Source organism: Epinephelus lanceolatus, chromosome 1, assembly GCF_041903045.1.
Source record: "Epinephelus lanceolatus isolate andai-2023 chromosome 1, ASM4190304v1, whole genome shotgun sequence".
Classification (NCBI taxonomy): domain Eukaryota; kingdom Metazoa; phylum Chordata; class Actinopteri; order Perciformes; family Serranidae; genus Epinephelus; species Epinephelus lanceolatus.
The window spans coordinates 40,136,128-40,157,550 of record NC_135734.1 but is presented as its reverse complement, the minus strand read 5'-3'; the positions used below and the strand labels follow the sequence as shown (position 1 = coordinate 40,157,550).

The following is a 21,423-nucleotide window of genomic DNA, read 5'->3' as shown; positions in this document are numbered from 1 at the left end:
CATGATTTCCCAGAGCCCAAGGTTGCATCAACACATGTAGATATCTTATTTACAAAGATATAAACCTGAGAAAAGCAGCAAATTGTTGCATCTGCGAGGCTGGAATCTGCAAATGTTTTGCTTGATAAGTTTTATTTATAATTGAGTTACATAACAGATGTTTTTTCTCATATTTATACATATAAATTGAATTCTTATTAATCAAATCAGTGATGATTGAAAATTGAATTGCGAAAACAACTGTAGCAAACAAATACAATATATTACATAATCAAAATAGAATAACTAGTAAAAATTGCTGGTGTATTTAATTCATAACATGTATGTGCTTATACAGTATGTATGATTCCCTATAGCTGACCAGCCTTAAGCCCTCGGCCTCACAGTTTGTGCCCCTGTGTGTGTGTTTCTGTGTGTTTCAGATCATCGAGGCGCTGGAGCAGGATGAACAGGCCCAGAAGCAGAAGTTGGCTTATAAAGTGGAGCAGATCATCTCAGCCATGTCTATGGAGAGCTGAGACACACACACCCCTACATACATATACAAACATACACCACACACACTGAAACATGCTACATCAGAGGACTTATAAACCCATCTGCAACACGCGTGGCACTCAGATATGCACATGAACACACACATTATGTATGCACATATACAATCACACACACAGATGTACACAGAGACGCTGCAGACTTAATGGACCTACTGTATAAACAAACTGATAATACATACACAAAGAGATTCACACACATGCATAAATACACACATCCAAATGTACATACACACAGCGCAGCACACAGATCGTCCCAAAGCAACGACTTTTGAATCCAATGTCATCGTTTTTTTCCAGAAGAAACTCCAGCAGGCAAACACCCAACTTCTAAAACACTCCTATAGCGAGAGAGACACAGAGGGGATTTGGGCCATCACGGTTGCTGAATTTGCAGCCACTTCTTCTCCACTGGGTAATGGTTTGTCTTTGTAGTGGGTGCTTATACTAAATGTGTGTGTGTGTGTGTGTGTGTGTGTGAGTGTGTGCGCGCATGTATGTATGTAAGTGTGTGTGTGTGTGGCATGGCTGGAGCTCTGAAGAGAACAGCACTTATTAAGAATGACTCAACTTGAAAAGTCACTGGAGTTGCTCAACAAAGACAGGAGACAATTTAATGGGACGGCACATGTGGTGAGACAAGACTCAAAGTACTTTTTATATGTCAAAGATGAAGGACGCTTATTCGCACTACATATCACGGGCTTGGAGTGACATCGCCATTCGGAGCGGAGACGTGTACTTTTGTGGTGTTAAGCCTTTTTCCTATTGCCTTTTAAAGGCTTAAAAAAGAGAACACTAAAGACTCTGGCATCATTACTTTTCATCCCCTCACTTGAAGCTTCCTATCTTGAAGTATTTTTTGTTTAACGAATTACAACTCTGCCAGGGATTGAACAGCAGAGACAGAATTTGGAATCAGCAAGGTGCAGGTCCAGCTCTTGAATAATAAAACACTGCGAAGGCATCACCTTCAAGATTGAAATATATGTGGAGATATTTCCAGAAACAATCCCTGGCTTTTTGTGCCAAATATAATTAGTCTCATGTTTCATTCATGTTAAATGCTCCTGTAGAAGCTATTAATCATACGTGTCATTGTACGGAAAAGATCCCATTTGAGATAGGGAATTTTGTACAGTGATGATCTATAGACCACCAATTCAGCCATTCAAAGATAAGTGGAGACCAAATTGAACTGTAACAGAAAGCATGATTAATGATGCTATAAGTCTGATCGAGAATCAGATTAGCCAAACCCCCGGCCAACGCCGCCGCCTCCCCCACCCTCACCCCCGTCTCATCAGTCATTGTTTACATTCAGCGTGATACTTGAAATGCACCGAGTGTACGAGATATTAAGAACACCTGCTGCTCCTGTGAAGTAATCTGCTTGGATTAAGTTAGATGAAGGCTCTGATGCCTCATTGATTTTCCCGATAAATCCACTTTCAACGTAACCTGGAAATTAAACGCAGGAAACGAGCTGGAAGGATTTCTCACCCTGGAGACATCTGAGCTGTGGGTGCTGTGAGAGAATCTGCAGCTCAAGTAGAAAGTCAGTGTTCCTAATATTTTGTCCAGAGTGGATATATGATTAATGATACATGTGTTTGGTACCAGCAGTTGGTCCTTGTAAAGTTCATTCATTAAATATGGAAGCAAATAAGAGACATACGTGTTTGTATTTTAACAGCCACTGAATACTGAATATTAACATTTAAACACCACTACATTAAATAAATTCACAGCATTAAAATGTTTTACTTTGAAAACCATGCAGCTATCTGAATTTATTTGTTCTAAATGCACCACTGTAAAATTAAAATATGAAGTTCCTTAATTTGTAGTTTCAAAAGCTATTTTTGTTATTTTTGTTCACAGATTCAGATCCAAGAATTAAAGAATAATTCATTCAGGTTGCTCAGATTTTATTGGTCAAATTCAGATCTACAAATTCAAGTCAGAAAAAATTCAAATAGCATATTAGTCAAATTTGATTGGTCAAAACATTCAGGCTTGATTGGCTGTCTTGTCCTGAGTAGCCTGGATGTTGCTATTTGAATTTTTTCAACTTGAATTTCAAGATCTGAATTTGTAGAAAAGGCTCTCGCCCACTGTCTAACTTGCAAAAATAATGATTTCTTTTTAAGAATAACAATGAATGAAGACTTAGTAGACTGTACCTATTATTTACCATTTACCTCATTTGGATCGAAATTTGTGAACAAAAATGTTGGTGGCATGGTGGTGCATTGTCATCACAGCAAGAGGGTTCCTGGTTCGAACCCAGGATGGGGGAGACCTTCTGTGTGGAGTTTTCATGTTCTTCCTGTGTCAGTGTGGGTTTTCTCCAGGTACTCCAGCTTCCTCCCACAGTCCAAAGACATGCAGGTTAATTGGTGACTCTAAATTGTCCGTAGGTGTGAACCTGAGTGTGAATGGTTGTCTGTCTCTATGTGTCAGCCCTGTGATAGTCTGGTGACCTGTCCAGGGTGTACCTTGCCTCTCACCCAATGTCAGCTGGGATAGGCTCCAGCCCCCCTGTGACCCCCAACAGGATAAGCGGTTATGGAAAATTAATGATTAAATGAACAAAAAAATTATTCAAATTTAGTTTTTGAAATTGCAAATCAAGAAATTTTAATTTCAAAAAGGTGAATTCGGAACAAATAAATGTTTTTTAAAGTAAAATATTTCACTGCTATGAATTCAGTGGTTTTCAGATTTTAATACTAAGTATAAAGTGGCTGTTAAAATTCATATATTTTTCCCTCATTTTTGCTTCCATAGTTATGTCTGCATGTCTGTCTGTTACTACAAAGCGCTATCTTTGCTTTACATCCTGACTGTTCTCATCTTGCAGCGTACGATTCACAAATTTTAATTTTGTGTCCATGTGTACATTTATCCTGACTGCTTGTTGTCTCCTTGCTGCTGTATTTATAGAGTGCCATATCTAAACTTTCAAACGATTATCATGATGAAAAATTCAGTCTGAGGCATCGCGTTGATTCAGGGTTTTTGTTTTGTTTGCATCTCACCTATTGCAATGCTGAAAGATGAGATTCTTTCTGAGCTTGAGGCTGTTTCCTCACTCCGCCGCGACTGTCTATCAGTGTCATTCTGGAGCGCTACTCTTTTTGCCATGTCAGTATTAGTGGGGTTAATGTACTCCCCACAGGACCTTTATTCATGCTAAGCTAGAAGAGCAAGATAAGATAATATAAATAATAAATACATTTCCTGTTAAGTGTTGAAATATGACAGAGAACTCATCTGTTTCATGTGTGGTTTGATGACGATAATTTATAAATGTGTTGTGCAATAAACTGTCAGACGTTTGAACTGTAATGTTTTTTAAACTATATATTATTGTATAAATACTGTATATAAAGAAACACTCCTATTTTGCAAGCAAAAGATTCACTTTGTACTGTTGTTATACATTAAATGCGCAGCTGATGAAAATGATTTTCGCCTGGTTTCTTTTGTGGTGATGCTAAATTTTTTAAAAATTATGCTTAAAACATAATTTCTCCATATTTATAGGTGTTAAATCCTAAAATGAAGCACACACTTTGACTGATAATACTGCAATACATAAAACAAGACAGCTGATTGTCCAAAGAAACATATATGAGCCACAGTTCATGAACACTGAGCTTCTACGTTTGTGTTTTTCAGATTAAATGTCTGCTGCTGTTAAAGATTACATCACTTCCAAGCCAATCTGGACTCAGCCACACATAATTGGATAATCGATTCTGATTGTGTTAGTGGAGCACGAGAATAATTCAGCAGTCAAACTATTATTGGGTTTTCATGAAAGGGCTCTAAAGGCAAGACGGTGATGTCAGAGATCAGAGAGTCCCAGGGGTACGTCTATCATTCAGCTTTGTACTTAGAAATTAACATAATTGTTGGACACATTCACAAATGACATTAGCCATCCACACACAAGCTGTGCTCCTGCTTTGTGTGACTTAATTATTTAACATAACAGTATCCCCATACACTAAGAGCAAATTTATACTACATTAGTAGCCTATATTATGAAACATTTTAGTAAGCCCTTTAAGGCAAGATGAAATGAAAAATGCTTGTTTGACCCTTTTAAATAAAAGAAAAAAAACAAACAATTTATTTGTATTCTTTTATCAAAATCAAATCATGTTTTCTTACTGTAAAATAAAATACAACCTGCACTTATGTAAGCTAGTACCAACCAATTTCAACCAACAATATCATCCACCCATCAATCAATCTGCAACTTTTAGCGCTTTTAGCTAACGAGCAACAGCATGCTACGTCAGTGTGTCTTTGTTTACCCAAAAGACCGTGGGTACAGGAACACTGGCAAGAACTGATTCACTTTGAGGAAAGTGGTTTCTGACAGCTCAGGATTGTGCACAAGTCATTTTAACAACAAACCACTGGTCAGCCGTCAGTCAATGTTGGGCCTTCGGTGAGCATCTGACGCCCCAGTCGTTGCCCCCTTGTCAGTTTTATTAGCCCAATTCAGCATTCTGAATCGGCAACGGCAACACCAGAGCCCATTGGTGAATGAAATCACTGATTGGCAGTTCAGCTCAGTGCACGACAAAAGAAACAGAAGTGAGGAAAGTAAACAAAGAGCTAAAGTCAAGAGGGAGTGAGACCAAAACAAACTTGTTATATGAGGTCAGATTATTTTTCTTTAGCCATTGAGCTCATTAGCAGAAACGTTTCCTAATGGTTTGTGTTATTGTTCACTGGCACACTGTACATATGCTCTGTTCTTTCCACATTGGATTGTGTTGTTAATGTGCTAACTGGCTAACTAGCATCAGGACAGTCTGAGGGACATGATGATGTCAGGCAATGCAGCATGGAGCCTTCATCACTGCTACTTCTGCGAGAAAAGTTTGGTGAGCCTGGATCTTAACAGTGGACTGTTTCAGCAACTAACCTTACATGGAGCACAGCCTACAGTGTGCTTTGTCTCTTGCTCCCTGATGGATGCTATTACCTCGCTGGTGTTGCACTGTCACAGCCTCACTGTTATGACTGTTATGACATGCCCACTTTCCCACAATCAAATTGGATTCCTCCCAGTGTTAAGTCCCACCTGCCTGTCCTGTTTCACTCAGAAATATATCACAATACTGAAGCTAGAATTACAACATTTTATCTGGAGTTTGACAAACGTGCATTACATTTGATCCTTATGTTGTTGAAAAGGTGCTAAAATGTAATATCTTAACATGAATTAACCACACAACAGTATATAAGTTTTATTGTTGTAAATAATAAATTAATCAGCAATTTTTTGAGAAAATTACACACAGTTTGCATTGGGCAGAAATTCAGTAATATGCTGCCAGGTTGGGTTTACGTGTATTGGATTGTTTTAGTGCTGCACAGGAAGAGGGCGTTGTATTTCCAAAATAAACAGCTAAAGCTTTTCATAGTGTGAGGCAGCAAAAGAAGCACCAATGGAACCATTACTTACAGGTTATCTATCTTCCTAAAAAATGAGAAAATAATAATAAAAATTTAAAAATTAAAAATCTAAAAATAGTGGCACAGGAAAAGAAAATGTGTTAGGTTTTCTTGACCGTATGTCAGAAAGTAACAGGGTTTGCGGGAAATATGGCTTTTTATCTTGTCAAAGACAATTTTAACAGTGACATCAACTATTTTTTGCACAGCCGTGTCTCCTCAATTTGAAACAGCCAATAAGATTTTGTGGGAAACGCAGTCCTCAACGAACTATGTTCTCTATAAAAATGAAGCTTTGCGTTAGTTCCTGCAGGACACGGAGGTCATACACCTCAGCTGTAACCAGCTGACAGACAGCTGATTGAATCATTGCTTCTAATCAGTCACACACCAATCACAGCCGTTCTCACAATAAAGCAGTCCATTTAAATATGGCCTCCTACTCACTGATACCTGCTGCACTACTGCTGCCACACACTGCTGCTGCCAGCAAAGCTTTGCCTCCTCCACCCCAGCCTCCACCTTCCTAATTCAGAGTCCTAACATGTCTTTAAGGTTAAAAGGGTTAAAAGGGTATTTCATATCTTGCATTGGGCCCACTCTTGTACACCCTGGGGGTTTTCTGCATTGCACTCCCTGTATTGCTTGCATGATCCATCTTCAGAGTGGAGCCATCAGTACCAAGTATAACTGCATTTCCATTTGTTGCAATGAATGGTTAAATCTATGACGAGGGTATTTCTGACTGAACTAGGGTTGAGCTGAGCACTCAGCTGAAACGAGCATCTGGCACATATAATGTACGTTTTACAAATACGAGCATCAGCCGAGTAAAATGTGCTAATGTCTCCACTTGTGACGAAGGCAACTCCTCATTGGGTTTGCTTTGCTCAATCTCTAGCCCTTTCTAGATAGGAATTGTGCAAATTTGGGAAAGCCCAATCAGTCTTTTTTCAGCATTGGCAGTATAAAAACAAAACCGGGGAGTGTGGCAAAATGCCGCCTACCTACTTTTGTTTATACAGAATGCGCCTTTTTCGGGGCAATGGGGGGCGTGAGCAAGTACAAAACGTGTAGCTCAGCGTGTGACGTAAACAGTGACGTGGGAGGGAAGCTGCGGCTGGTCAGTCCTTTGGCAGTTCTCTCATAAGTCGGCCCGTTCTTCACCGTCCCCGTCATCTGACAGTTAATGGCCTCTTCGTTTGCGAGGACAAGGAGGGCGCGCAATTCCTTGTCTCCCCAGTTGCTCATCTTTACAGTGTCTGTCAGGTTTGCGTTTCCCTCTTGCTACTAGCTGCTCGATAATTCCTGCTATCAGCTGTTTCCTGCCAGCCCTGCCCCTTGCGGAAGGGCACTTCGGTCTTTCTAAACTAAAAGGATTCCGCCAATATGACTACCCTACCAGGCGGAAAATTGGGCACCTCGGATCAACTCGCCAATCTGGCTCTGTGTGTATAAACGCTCACAGCTTGCCAGCAAAACGGCCCAACATTAGCAGAAAATCAGTCTGTTAATATGTCTTCTCATAATTAATAAGTACAGCAACTGACCAACCCATATCAATTTCAGGCTTTAAGTAACAATTTCTGGTTAGGTCTCACCCACTTATAACTTACACTCTGCTGATTCCAAGTACAGATACAGATACAGAAATTAGGTTAGTTAAACAGATACAGATAGCAGTGTACTCACTCGAAGTATTGCAATTAAGGTACCTGGCAAGTCACAAAAATGCTGATACTAAACTAATCAGCAAAAAGTTCAGTGAAAATGCATTTCATTTGTTTTTGCCGAAACAGGCAATCTTGCCCTACACTATCCATTCAAGTGGCTACAGCATTATTATTAACATCTAACCGAAATCATGATCTTTCCCTGACCTTTACCAAAGTGCTTTTGTTGCCTAAACTTAAGCCAGAAGTCTGGACATGAACCTGAGGTTCTGGTGTTGCAGTCCTGCACTTTGTATCTCCACCTCCCACTGACCATGTTCCTGCAAATCCACATGAATGTAGTGTTTCATTAACTCAAAGTAATGTTGTCTCTGAACAGAATCCAGTCAGTAATTGTGTTGTCACCATAACGTAGTCATGAAAGCAATCCAGTGATATAAGTTATTATACAAACATAATTTCTGGAGACAGGGTTTTTATTGCAACCATACAAAGGAAATCTGATGTTTACAAATGCAGCACACGGCACCATTCAAACACACCTTGTCTGACGAGAGAAGCACTTTTGATATCAAAAAGGGAGTTGAGCTTGCAGAACAACAAAGAAATATCCTGGAGAAAATTAGCTTCTCTTTGAATTCTATAAGAGAAAAAACAAAACAAAACACCATGTGATGAACAGCCTCTCGGAATGAAGAATAGTTTGCACTGCTGTCCTGCTGTGACAGTATTTGGTATGGCATGTGAGCAGCATATAGGGGCTCCTGAGCACTTGCCATAAGGAGCCAGAATTTATTATTCATGTTTAACCCTCGGGGCTCTGGGCAAACAGAGGCAGAGGAGGGAGGAGGGAGGAGGGAGGAGGAAGACGGCTGCATGAACATCCAGGCCTCCCAACCTATACCTGTCAGATCCAGGTGGGGGTGTCATCAGCATATCGAAGGGTCCTCTGTACACCTGCCAGGCTCTAACCCCTCGTCTTTCCTCTCTTCTCTCTTTGCTTGTCAGAGTACCTACACTCAGCAGCCAGCGATTCCCACTCACTTACTCCTCACACACACACACACACACACACACACACACAAGGAGGAGGATCATTAGGACTCAAACCTCCTCTACTGACAGCTGAGAGAGCCGCAGGATATCTTCTTGATAGACTGTGTGGTTGGATGGAAGCAAACAGGTTTATGGAGCGACTACAGCCATTAGAAAGCCATTATTCTTCTATCAACCCCTGACAGTTGTCATAATATCTCAATCATGTTTTGGCCCGTGATTGATGACACCATATTGTGACGTACAGTGAAATAACAGTGCAACACTCAATTTCTGTGCAATCGCTGGTAGAACAGATCCTTGGCTTCTCCTGCTGCCCGGAATATTTGATTCGGGGGAAAATGGACGTTCTGCACAGACTGCAGATCTTGAAGAATAATTCACACTGTGGCTCTAACTGTGGAATAAATGCTGAATGGAAAAAAGGCCTTGGAATTTCTATGCACCTTGAACAATCCTGCAGAGTTTTGTTAATAGTCAATGGACAAGGCTGCTTCAACGTCCTTTAGTCCAGAGTGGTGAGTGGCACTAGCTGTGTTATCATATCATTACATGCATCAAACAAGAAGGTCACTCAGAGAGCACACACTTCTGCTAGCGCCAAATACCCCGTCTCGCAATGTTAGCCAAAGTGAAAAATAATTAGTGTATCCGTCCTCTTACTTGGATCCACTCCAGAATTTAATGGGTTCTCCCTTGGCCCATGCTACACTCTTCTAAAATTGGGCCAATTGTTTTTCCGTAATCCTGCTGACAATCAGACAAACAAACCAAAAACCTGAACCAAAACATAACCTCCATGGCGGAGGTAATAATACAACTATGTATACAGACACAGCGGTGGACACTAGAGGGTGACAAAGGAGTGGGTTTACACTGCTGCCCCATCCCACGGAAAAGTCCCGTCTCCTCCCAATCCCATGACCAAGTAAAAAAAAAAGTCAGAAAACTACAGGATGGGAACCCATTCCCATAAAAAAAAAAAAAAAAAATATTTTATTTTTAATATTTTCATATCATAAATACTAGTGTTAAACACTGTAGCATAATGCACATTCTATTTTTTATTTTTTATTTAATCTACATTTTTAGTTCTATTCTATTTCATTTTTCTATTTTATTTTATTGCTTTATATCTATATACTTCCATTTCATACTTTATTCTTACTTCTTATAATTCTCTATTCTTCACATCAGAGCAACTGTAACGATTCACAATTTCTCCTCAGGGATCAATAAAATATTTCTGATTCTGATCCTGATTATTTAAACCTGCATATTTAAATAAAAAAACGGACCTATTGTTATTATGATTCCTGTCCCACCAGTCCCCGTTGACTTTTGTCCTGTCCCGTCCCAGTCACGTGATGAATAGTCCCATCGCGTGGGAATACCATCGGAATTTCACAGGATTCCCAAAAAAATGTCAGCCTCTAGTGGACACAATAACAGGACAACTGGTACAATACACGAATCAAGCTGTTGATAGAAAAACAACAGTCAACTATTAGCTACAACATAATATTGTCAGTGGAATATGTTTTGGACAAACAATTAATCAAAGACATTATTATTTGTTATTTTTTAAGCAAAAATGCCAAGTATTCACTGGTTTCATCCTCTCAGATGTTGGGATTTCATAGCTCCTTTTGTGTATTTATGCTCGTCTATGTCTGTGGGTTTTAGACTGTTGGTTAAATGAAAGAAGCAATCTGACTAATGAATTCATTAAAAAATAATCATCAGATTCATGGATGATAAAAATAATGATTCGTTGCAGCCCTTAAAGGCAGTGAAATAATCCCACATTAAATATAACCTGATTAAAGCTTATATTAAACCAATCCCTGTGACTTCTGTGCGAACTTTGTCCAATGTCAGTGAAGGTTCTCAGTCATCCAGGTCATGGTAATCTTAAGTGCTATATCGTAGGCAGCTGGACTTGCTTGAGTTTCTTGAGGACGTTCCACCTTTCATCCAAGAGGCTCTAGAACTGTGGAAGCCTTGAGGCGAAACGTCTTCAAGAAACTCAAGCAAGCCCAGTTGCCTAGGATATAGCATTTAAGATTAAGATTGTGTCCAATTACAGCAACTTTCTCAGAAATTTGACCAATTATTTTAGTTTCCATTGAGTTTCACCAATCATAGCAGCACCCCGCACAACAGCACCAAGCCATACAACACAAATGTCTCAAATTTACCGGCAAAAATAACTGCTAAAGACTGCAAGGCAATTCCTTGATGTTCTCCATCCACACAGTGGTAAGCTGTTTTCCATTGTGTGCAGCGTTGTGGTAGAACGCAAATGACACTGATTGAGAAACACTTTACTACCACAAAAACACACTTGGAGAATGGCTGAAATGTGCTGACAACAGACATGATAAATCACCATGACAGAGGATGTTGCATCCAGATCTGCTGCACGTGCTTAGAGAATCAAGGTGAGTTAGATTAAATATGTATGGTCTGGGGTGACGCAAGTGTTGTATAAATCACAAACTCAGAACAGTGCGGTCTTACTCTCACTGGAATGAGAAGACTTTGATTGTTAATGAATTTTAATTCAAAGAAATGCAACTATTTTTTCAATTTCCATTGCAAAAAAAAGTGCCTATAAACACTGCATATGCATCACCTTTTTTTTGATAAGATGCTGTGAGATCAGGCATTTTTGGCCACAACAATCCCCCATAAAAGGCAGCAAAATCCTGGAGGTCCTGATATATACAGTACATAGTGATCAGTGGTAATGTTTGAGGCTGCAGTGTATTATTGTGCAGGACTGTGCGATAACGGCACATCTTTTTATACACATTATACAGTTGCTTTTCTTTAGGGGTTGTGGTTCCTTTCAGCTGGGGAGAACACAAGCAGCCACTATCAGTGGCTACAGATACAAATGTGTCATACTTTTGTTTCCCCCCTCTATAATGTACACACCCACTACAAGCCTCAAATTCCCTGAAGGATCCCTGGAACACAGCCTCCAAGCTACTGAGGTCTGCGAGCATCAGTCTCCTGCTGCTTTAATTAAATGCACAGTGCATTATCAGAGTGCACACAATCAAACAGGCACTGATATGTTTGTTCTTGCCAAGGACAAAAGACAGCTGTCCAAACCAGGACACAAAAAAATCCCCTGATGACTGTATAGAAATAAATCTCAAATGACCACAGCTCAGCCTCTATCAGCAACAACTTGTATGAGGATTTATGGGATGAGGTAATCCATGACGGCATTTTATTTCCCCAATTTGCTGTGGTAATTTCTCTTTTGTCCACTAGAAATGACACAGTCACTTGCAGACTTTTGGTCATAACTGCCTTCATTGCTCACCGACTAACAGCAACAGCTGGATTCTTTTAATACGTGCAGGTGGGAGAGCTTTCAGTTCCACAGAAATCGACAGTATGAAGCAATAACTGAGGGGTTTGCCGATGCACTGATGACGCTAATGTCCAGTGGGTTTATCTGGACAGCACACCAGTGTAGTGGTGCCATCTTCTGGCCAAAGTTATTATCGCACGCTAGACTTGGAAACAGGCCAACTGAGACAGAATGAGCTTTCTTCATTCATTCACTGTTTCCAGCACAAACTTGGATGAAGAGAGAAAGATCATTTGAGAGGCTGTGAAAATGTGATGCAGGAAGAGGGCAAAGGGTAAGCATGTGCTAGTGACAGAGAGTGTCTGTTTCAGCTCTGCCGCCCGTGGGTGTGTGTGTGTGAATGTGGTGAGTATGGAACATCTGCAGAGCGTCGTGGTGGTCCTGCAGGTCATGACACAGACATACCCCGAACCCAGACTGTACCCCGAGACTGTGAGGGGAACCCACACAGGGGACGCCTTTGACACACACTTTGTTTTGGGAAGAAGTGACTTCATCAACACAGCACTTCCTTTCCTCCGAATTTCTTTTGTCTTGTTCCCGCTCACTCGAGGGCAGAGACCTGCGGTGCTCAACCCCGAAAGGTAACGGTCAACATTTGCTGCAGTTTGAAATTAAATCCCCTCCCACTACTCCTCCTCCTCCCAAACCTCCCCTCACTTTCCCTCCTTCTCAGCTCCTCTCTCATGAAATCACTTCAAGACAGGCTCCCCTCCTATGTACCCAATCGGTGTGCTTTGTGGGATTTATGGCACCCATTTTCAAAGCGCCATAAAACAGTGTGTATGTGTGTTTCTGCAATTGTGTGTCTGCATGTGCACAAACATATTAACCAAAATTGAATTAGGAACACCCTTTCAATAAAGACTTCAAAAAAAGTCCTCACCCTTAATTTAGCAGGGCATCCCAATTGCTTTTTCTTGAGTCAAAACAAAACCATGAACCTTTGAAGTTACACTGGTAATTATGAACGTGTGGCAAAGAAATTCTCTCCACACAAAAGATCGTCACATTAGGAGAGTCGCTGTTTTACGACTTCCTGTTCAACGCTCTGCCTTGGGCGCACAAATAATCCATTGCTGGTGAACTCTTCCTCTCAGACAGAATAAATACCGACACTGTTGGTACTGCAAAACATTTGGAAGATTTAGGTTTTAAACAAAGCCGTAATCTAAAGTTTCTGTCTCCCATGAGATACTGAACTTATCAGTAAGGCTTTAAATTTTTAAGCTTTAAAATCTTGTAAATTGTAGAAACTAAGAACAGAAGTCTTCTGAGGATATAATCCATGACATATTCTGTTAATTAGCTCTCTAGTTAGTAAGGTGGATCTGCCATTTAAAATAGCCTACTGATTTGTCAGCCAAGCCTCAGTGATCCTAGGGGTGTCCAATTAGCAGCTTAAACTTCCATTACCAAAAAATAAGACTTCTTGGATAAAACATCTGTGACCTTCTGCCTAAAACACATCATAGAAGTGAAATATTAAGGTTTTTAAAATTTGTGTTTTTAAGAAACCAAACTAATTTACCAGCAAATAAGATAGAGTCTAACTGATGCCCTGGAGAAGTTTTCTGAAACTGTCAGTACAACCTGAAAGAAGTACATGTGACAGATAATCTGTGGGGAAAAAAATCATATTCCTGTGTCTCCTCCTAGTGCTCCTAATGGCATTTGCAAGAATCCACTGTCTATTTGACACTACCGTACCTACAGCATAGGCTCTGTGTCGACGTAGAGCTGACGCCGTAGCTTCAAGTGCACTTCCCCAGAATGGTACACATCGTGGTGACGCAGACTTCCTGTCTATTTTTGTAAGCTTAAACCATTTCCCTCAGTGGAAACAAAGCTTTTATTTACTTTAATTTCACAGATAAGAAACAATGAATTGTGAAGACAGTAAAGCCTCCACTAAAATAGTATTTTAAGTCGTGTGTGTGATTTATCCTGGCTTCATATGAGTAGAGGGAATCTCCACTACTCGCTAGACTAATTTATACAATGTAAAATGCCATAGGCTTGTGCTAATAAAGTTAGCATGTTGTATTTGTTTGGAAAATGTTTAGTATAAGACAGTTGTTTTGTCAGTGAACCTTGTGAGTTGTAATGGAGCCACATTATGTACCTTTGTTAAAGGGCCACTGTGTAAAATGGGTTGAAAACAGTGACATCAGTGGTCAAATTCTAGATTGCAGGGCTCACTCGCTCACCCCTCCTGTCGGGTAAATGACGGTGGCCTCGTAGGGACAAAAAGCCTTGCGCACGAGTTTTTCAGGAGTAGGTCTATCTAGCGACGAGGTGAATGTTTATTTAGAAATCTAAACCATGTTACGATATTGTAATGAATCCCTCACGAGCAGGAGACCAGAGGAGCGTTCGGGAAAAAGGCCCGTTTATTTGAGCACTCCAAAAACTCCGGTAACACTCCAGGGGGTAAAAGACTCCGTCCCAAACTCTGACTCTTCTAGCGTAACAGACACACACACTCCATACACACATACTCGTTTACAATACCTAGCGGGTACCCCCTCCCCTCTCTGCTCCGCCAATCTCCAGCCTGCACACTGACTGACAGCGTAGCCTGTAAACAGAGCTCAGCTGTTTATTTAGCCTAGCAATATCTCCGGACTATAGTAGCAGCAATGGACGACTTTGAACGCGATTTTGAAGAGTTTCTTGTAGCGGACACAGACCCAGAGCCATACCTGTTTGAGCCGGAGCATACAGATGAGGAACTCCATGTGTTGGATGCTGAGCGGGCGAGAAGAGAGGCTGAATGCACAGAATGGGATTCGGTGCTACCATCGCTGGGGAGATATATCATCAGGAGGAAAAGCGCCGCAGAGAGTGCATCACAAGGAGTGAAGCTGCATCTTCTTTTCCTCGCAGATGACGGTTCAGGTTCATTCTCTCCTGTTGCGTGGTAAGTGTGGTCCATTCGCAAACTTTATAACTAAAAAACTTTTCACTACTCTCTATCGACGAACTACTAACACTCTCTGCTGTTTCCTCCTCCTTCTTCCTTCCTTCTGCTGTCTTCGTTGGTTCATTTATACACGCGAAACACGTTCTCTGGCTGGCTGGATTGTCCGCTCGGTCTGCCGTACATACATGGCAGCGCAAGATGGCGACCTCTCTAAAGCAAGGCCCTTGCTATATATATATATATAAAAGCATAATTATAAGGCTACGAAAACCAAACAGATTTTATTTTATAGCGATTATACACTTATTAACATATTAATGGGTAGAATATTCAGATTCAGATTTGACAAAAAACCATGCCAAATATTACACACTGGCCCTTTAAATGTTGCTGTTGTCCCTGGCTTCATATGAGTAGAGGAAATGTCTGGTAGCCACTAAGCTAATTCATACAATTTAAAATGCCATAGGCTTTTGCTAATAACATTAGCATGTTGTATTTGTGGGGAAAATGTGTCCAGATAAAGCCAAGTGTTTGCCTATGAATGCTGTGAGTTATAGTGAAGCTGGTTTGTGTACTTGTGTTTGAAACTGTCTCTATTAAGCCATGTTTACTGTGTGTTTAATGTGTGTTTAATGTGTGTTTTGAATCAACTAATCTTGGCCACATGTGTAGGCTATGGCGTAGGTTTTCCATAGAGCTGATGCACAAGTATAAATCCACCTTGATTGAGAACCTTAACTTCGGCTGGTGGTGGCGCTTCGTTTCAGCTCGGCTGTTTTCAACTTGGGAGCAGGGTCACAAACTTTATCATTTTACAGCTAAACAGTACACTGAAATACGTTTCTGAAAACCTTTAAGTCAAGATATAGGCAATGCAGTAACAGAATCTTTTTTTATATTGATCAGCGCTGCCTTGGTTGACAGTTTAACCACAGTTCACAAGCAGTGATTGACATGGTGGCTTCTTGCAAATGCCAATAGAAGCACTATGAGGAGGCAGAGGAGCATTATTTTTTCACATTATCTGTCTCATTTTCTCTTGTCAGGATATACTGACAGTTTCATTAACTATGAATACTAGAATTACCGCCTCTTAGAGGAATGTCTCCCTGAACCAGTCAAGTTGCAGTTACAGTTTACATCTATGTCTGTGACTTCATAGATGCCTCACGCACAGCTTCACCCCAGCAGCACAGAAGATCCACACAATCACCACAGTTTCAAGGTGGGCACCCAAGATTAGTGTCACCAATTCAGTATCTAACCAAATGTCTCCCCTTCTGTTCCTGAGATATGACATTGAATAATGGCCAGAAAAGTACTTTTTCAGAACACAATGCTGTCACAATGAAGTTGACCTTTTACGTTTTGGATATAAAATGTCATCATTTTATCCTATTCGACATTTGTGCCAAATTCTGTCATAAATAGAACATCAATTCTTGAGTTATGGCCAAAGACATGTTTTGTGGGGTCACACTGACCTTAACCGTCGACCACCAAATTGTAATCAGTTTATTCTTGAGCATAAGTGGACGCTTGTGCCAAATTTGAGGAAATTCCCTCAAGGCCTTCTTGCTTTTATAAGAATAAGACAGACGCAAGGTCAGAGTGACCTTGGCCTTGGACCACCAAAATTACGTCATCATCGTTGAGTCCAAGTGGATGTTTGTGCCAAATTCGGAGAAAGTCTCTCATGGTGTTCTTGAGCTATCACGTTCACTAAAACGAAAAAGATGAGGTCAAAGCAACCTTGACCTTTGACCTATGACCACCAACATCTAATCGGTTTAATCTTGAGTATAAGTAGATGTTTGTGCCAAATTTGAGGAAATTCCCTCAAGGCCTTCTTGAGATATTGCTTTCATGAGAATGAGATGGACGCAAGGTAACAGTGACCATGGCCTTAGACCACCAAAATTGAATCAGTTCAGCGTTGAGTCAAAGGAGACATTTTTGCAAAATTTAGAGAATTTCTCTCAGGGTTCTTGAGATATTGCGTTCATGAGAATTGGACGGACAGACAACCTGAAAACATAATGCCATCCACCATGGCTGTCGCCTGCACCATGGCATAAAAAGGTGTTTTTGGTAAACGTTAACAACTACGGCTTTAATGTCCCATGTTTTCAGAAAACAGGTTGTAACATCAATGTCTCTTTCAGCAGTTTGCCTCCAAAACTAATCACGGACAATATGCTTTGTTTTCTGTTATAGATCAGAAACAGATGTGCATGTGTAAATTCACATGCTTTGACTGTAACAAAAAAAAAGAAAAGAGAAAATAAAAAGAAAGCATGCATGCGAGTAAAAAAAAAATACATGTTCACAAAATGTTTGGCAACGGCTCAGCATTTTTGTGGTCTTTAAAGTATAGGGTAAATCTAAAGGGGACTCCTCATGAGAAAGTACCAGCACAAAAGCACATTGCTTCTCTTTTGATATTGAATCCGGTTGCCTATATTCTCCTGAGACACTCCATCATACATTTCACAAGACATTACACACACGCTCCTCCGAGGTGTATACACACAACGCATGGGACCGAAGAGCGCAAACCCTCAAATCTGGTTAAGACACAGTTGTAAGCTAAACCAAAATACACACTGCTGTCAGGAATAATCTACAACACCAGCAGATATACGATGATTGCAATGTACTGTTACTGAAGAAACAGTGCGGCAGTTAAAAGGAAAATGGAGGCTGTGTTTTTAAACTCCGTAAGCTGCAACAGATGTGCAGAACAGACAATATACTATAAACAAATAAAGCCATATGAAGCCAGGCCTATAGGCTTTAAATCACAGGACGCCAGCGGTAGAAATGTTTACCAGATTTGCTTTCTGTAAGGTTGTAGGAGGAGCGCACTTGCTGGCTGTGTTTGTTTCCTGCTCTGTGACCATGACGAGCTTCTCTGTGACACTTTAAACCAAACGCTGTCACAACGGAAGACAGATTTCTTCACCTCCATTGTCTTCTGTTGGGTATCTGATGGTGAACGGTAAAAGATCTCTGACTGTACTTTCACACAGAGATATTGTTATCTTTAATTCATAATGACACAAAAGGCAAGAATGAAAACACCCATTTCCTATATATACACACAGGAATACTTCACCTCTAAAAATGACCATTTGTACATCAATTACTCACCATGTGTTACACTGAATTTGAGAAGAAAACTGATTTTCTCACATGACACCGGTCAAAGAAAAATCTAAACTCTGAGAAATTCTTGATTGAATTGAAGTTATGAGTTATTGAGTTATGGCCAAAGACATGTTTTGTGGAGTCACACTGACCTTAACCGTCAACCACCAAATTGTAATCAGTTTATTCTTGAGCATAAGTGGACGTTTGTGCCAAATTTGAGGAAATTCCCTCAAGGCCTTCTTGCTTTTATAAGAATAAGACAGACGCAAGGTCAGAGTGACCTTGGCCTTGCACCACCAAAATTACGTCATCATCGTTGAGTCCAAGTGGATGTTTGTGCCAAATTCGGAGAAAGTCTCTCATGGTGTTCTTGAGCTGTCACTAAAATGAAATTCTTGATTGAATTGAAGTCATAGGGGTCCGTTTTTAACAATAACAAAACTATATCAAAACGTCCATTTACAAACTCTCACACAACTCATGCATCTCATTTATCCAGTCAAATGCTACCCAGACACATGCATGTTCACTAAACCTTAATATTTAGGGTGCTTTCAGACCTAGAGTTCGCTTGCTTTGGTCCAAATCAGGGACTCATTTTGTTACGAAGTTGCATAATAGCCTAGAGTTGGTTGGTGTTTTCACGGCAGTATTTACAAGCGGACCAGATAAAATGCCTTGTGTGAGAAAGCTGCTCTTGATTGGTCAGAATTTCCATGTGGGAAAAATCCAGGAAGTAAAGCAAACGTTGAAGAAGAGTACACTTGCAAGATAAATGTGACACTGTCCAATGTCACAATGGAGGGACAACTACGCAGGTTGATTTTAGCGCTGCTCATCGTGGACTATATTGCTGTCATTGTTCATTTTAGTCAAACCATACAGTTTGAAAACGAGGCGCGGCTCCAACTAGAAAACAATGTTTTGATGCATTGGATGTGCTGAATGTGGATATTAAGGCAGTACAGGAGGAGGCGCACATTAATAATCCTCCAGGACTGTAACATGCTCATGTTTTACACAAATAATGTGTCATGTGACTGCAGTTGGTTCAGATCAAGGTCGTAACACGTTCTCACCACAAACGAACTGCACCAGAGTTCTTTGTAACCGAACCGAGACCACCTCTTCAAGAAGGTCTCGGTCTGGTTGTTTTGGTGCACACCCGAGTGTGATTGCTGTGTTCACACCTGCCCAAACGGACTGCAATTAGGGGGCAAATGAACTTGAGTTTGATTGAACCAAACCAAACAGGGCAGGTGTGAAAGCACCCTAAAACTGAACTGAAAGTGAAACGTAACTATGGTCTCTTCAAAGCCAAACTCCATTGACAAAAACACTGATTTTTACCTCACTGAACACAAGAGCTACTGGTCTACCGCCTCCTCGATAGGTTAGTTTATTTGTGTTATTGTGTAACTTTGGTAAATCCAAACTAACCCTTTAAAACACCAAAGTCACACAATAACACAAACTAACTAACCAAAGGTAACAGCGGAAGACCAGCAGCTCCTGTGTTCAGTCGGGTAAAAGTACGGTTTTTGTCAATGGAGTTTGGCTGTGAAGAGACCATAGATGCGTTTCACTTTTTGTCCTGTTTCAAATAGTTTCAGCGAAATTGCATGTTTGAAAAGTACTGAGCATGTGACTGAATAAATGAGACTTGGATTATACAGCATGAGTTGTGGGAGAGTTCGTAAACAGATGTTTTGATATAGTTCTGCTGTTGTTAAATGCGGACCCCTTTTACTTCAGTGTATCCAGAATTTTCTCAGCATTTGGAGTCGTCATTCACCTGGAGGTATGCCAAAAAAACCCCACAAGTTTTCCTTTACAAATTCAATTTATCACGGGGTCAGTCATTGATATACAAATGGTCATTTTGAGATGTGAAGTATTCCTTTCAGTCACAAATTACAGGTAAAAATCAGGGTACTGAGCTCCTTGCAAGAGCGGAGTACATGGAAGAATATACAAAGGAAAAAAAATTGCCACTCTATTCTGCCTTACTGCCATCTGACAGGAAACAGTGATTCAGGAGGACTCCAGTAGCAGAAATACTTAACAAGCTAACAGTCTAATGAATGTTTTACTGGGGTGACATGACTGCTGCTGTCCAGCTGTGGCTGCTGTAATGGGCACACCACTGATTATTCTCTTCGGGTTTTCAGCAAAGCTCATCTTGAGTCACAGTGAGGGGCCAATTGCCCACCTCAACGCCCTGCTGTTTGAGCTGAATGTTTGATAGGGGTCTGGCAAGAGGGAAGGAGGGGGGGATAACAGGGAGGAAATGGGGTGATGGTGGGGGGAGGATGGGGCCAAAACAGGGACAAGGGGGGACCCTGGGCACTGGGACTGGTATCAAATTACAAGAGCATTTCTCAAGTGTGTAAGATGTAGCTGTGGTGGCCCAGTTTACTTCTCTCGACTCTGTGTTGTTGCGACTTTTTTCTTTGTCTTGGAGGATGGGGCTTTTTTTTTTTTTTTTTTTTTCAACAAGTCACTTAGCATACCTTCGCCAGTGGTTCCAGATGTGTGATTTACAGAGAGCATGAGAACAGCTAGCAGCAGAGCTAACAAAAGTAAAGCAAAGATCCCCAAATTGCAGGGGCGGGGGGCTGGGTGCTTTCAGGACTCTGTGGAAGTGTGAAATACTTAAACGGATCCTGTGGCGTCTTCACCAGTGGGACGGCTGTTGTTGATTGATGGCCTTGCTGAGTGGTGGGGGCTCGGTGCCACTGAAATGGATTAATACCATTTGCATAACAGTGGATCGCACTTTTTGTTTCGAGTATGATGTTCTGCTCCACGGTCTATCTCCATAAGCCTATTAAGGACCAGAGTGTCACCCTATTGTCAGCTATCACCTTTCATTGTGGAGTGGATTACCGCTGCCATCCAGATAGGGTTCACAGCTCAAGCAAGCAAAGGACGAAATAATGAGCATTGACCACCAAAACTTATTCTGCAGTGCAACAACACACATCACACACACTGCAGCCTACTGGTAGTGGATTCAACCATTGAAGGTGCCTATATAATGTAGATGTAAATAGTGATTGGCATTTGAAGAATGCTACACACATTTTTTTTTTTTAAATACACAACATCCCAACAAGACCTCATTCTCCTCCTTCCCTCCGTCTGCCTTGCCCCGTTTAGAGGGGTGGGGGCACAGAGGAA

General features: G+C 40.8%; 1 protein-coding gene and 1 long non-coding RNA gene across 2 annotated transcripts in view; one reads left to right on the top strand and one right to left on the bottom strand.

Annotated features, from left to right (window-relative positions):
- The window catches only part of LOC117256505 (plexin-A2-like), a 143,820-nt gene extending 139,792 nt beyond the window's left edge, over nucleotides 1–4,028 (top strand). The window contains exon 32 of the mRNA XM_033625950.2: nucleotides 423–4,028. Coding sequence (XP_033481841.1) covers nucleotides 423–518 — 96 coding nt within the window. The 3' untranslated portion in view covers nucleotides 519–4,028. The remainder of the gene's footprint in view (nucleotides 1–422) is intronic.
- Nucleotides 1–21,423, bottom strand: part of LOC144464226 (uncharacterized) — a 67,463-nt gene that overhangs the window by 9,404 nt on the left and 36,636 nt on the right. The gene's annotated exons all lie outside the window — the stretch shown is intronic.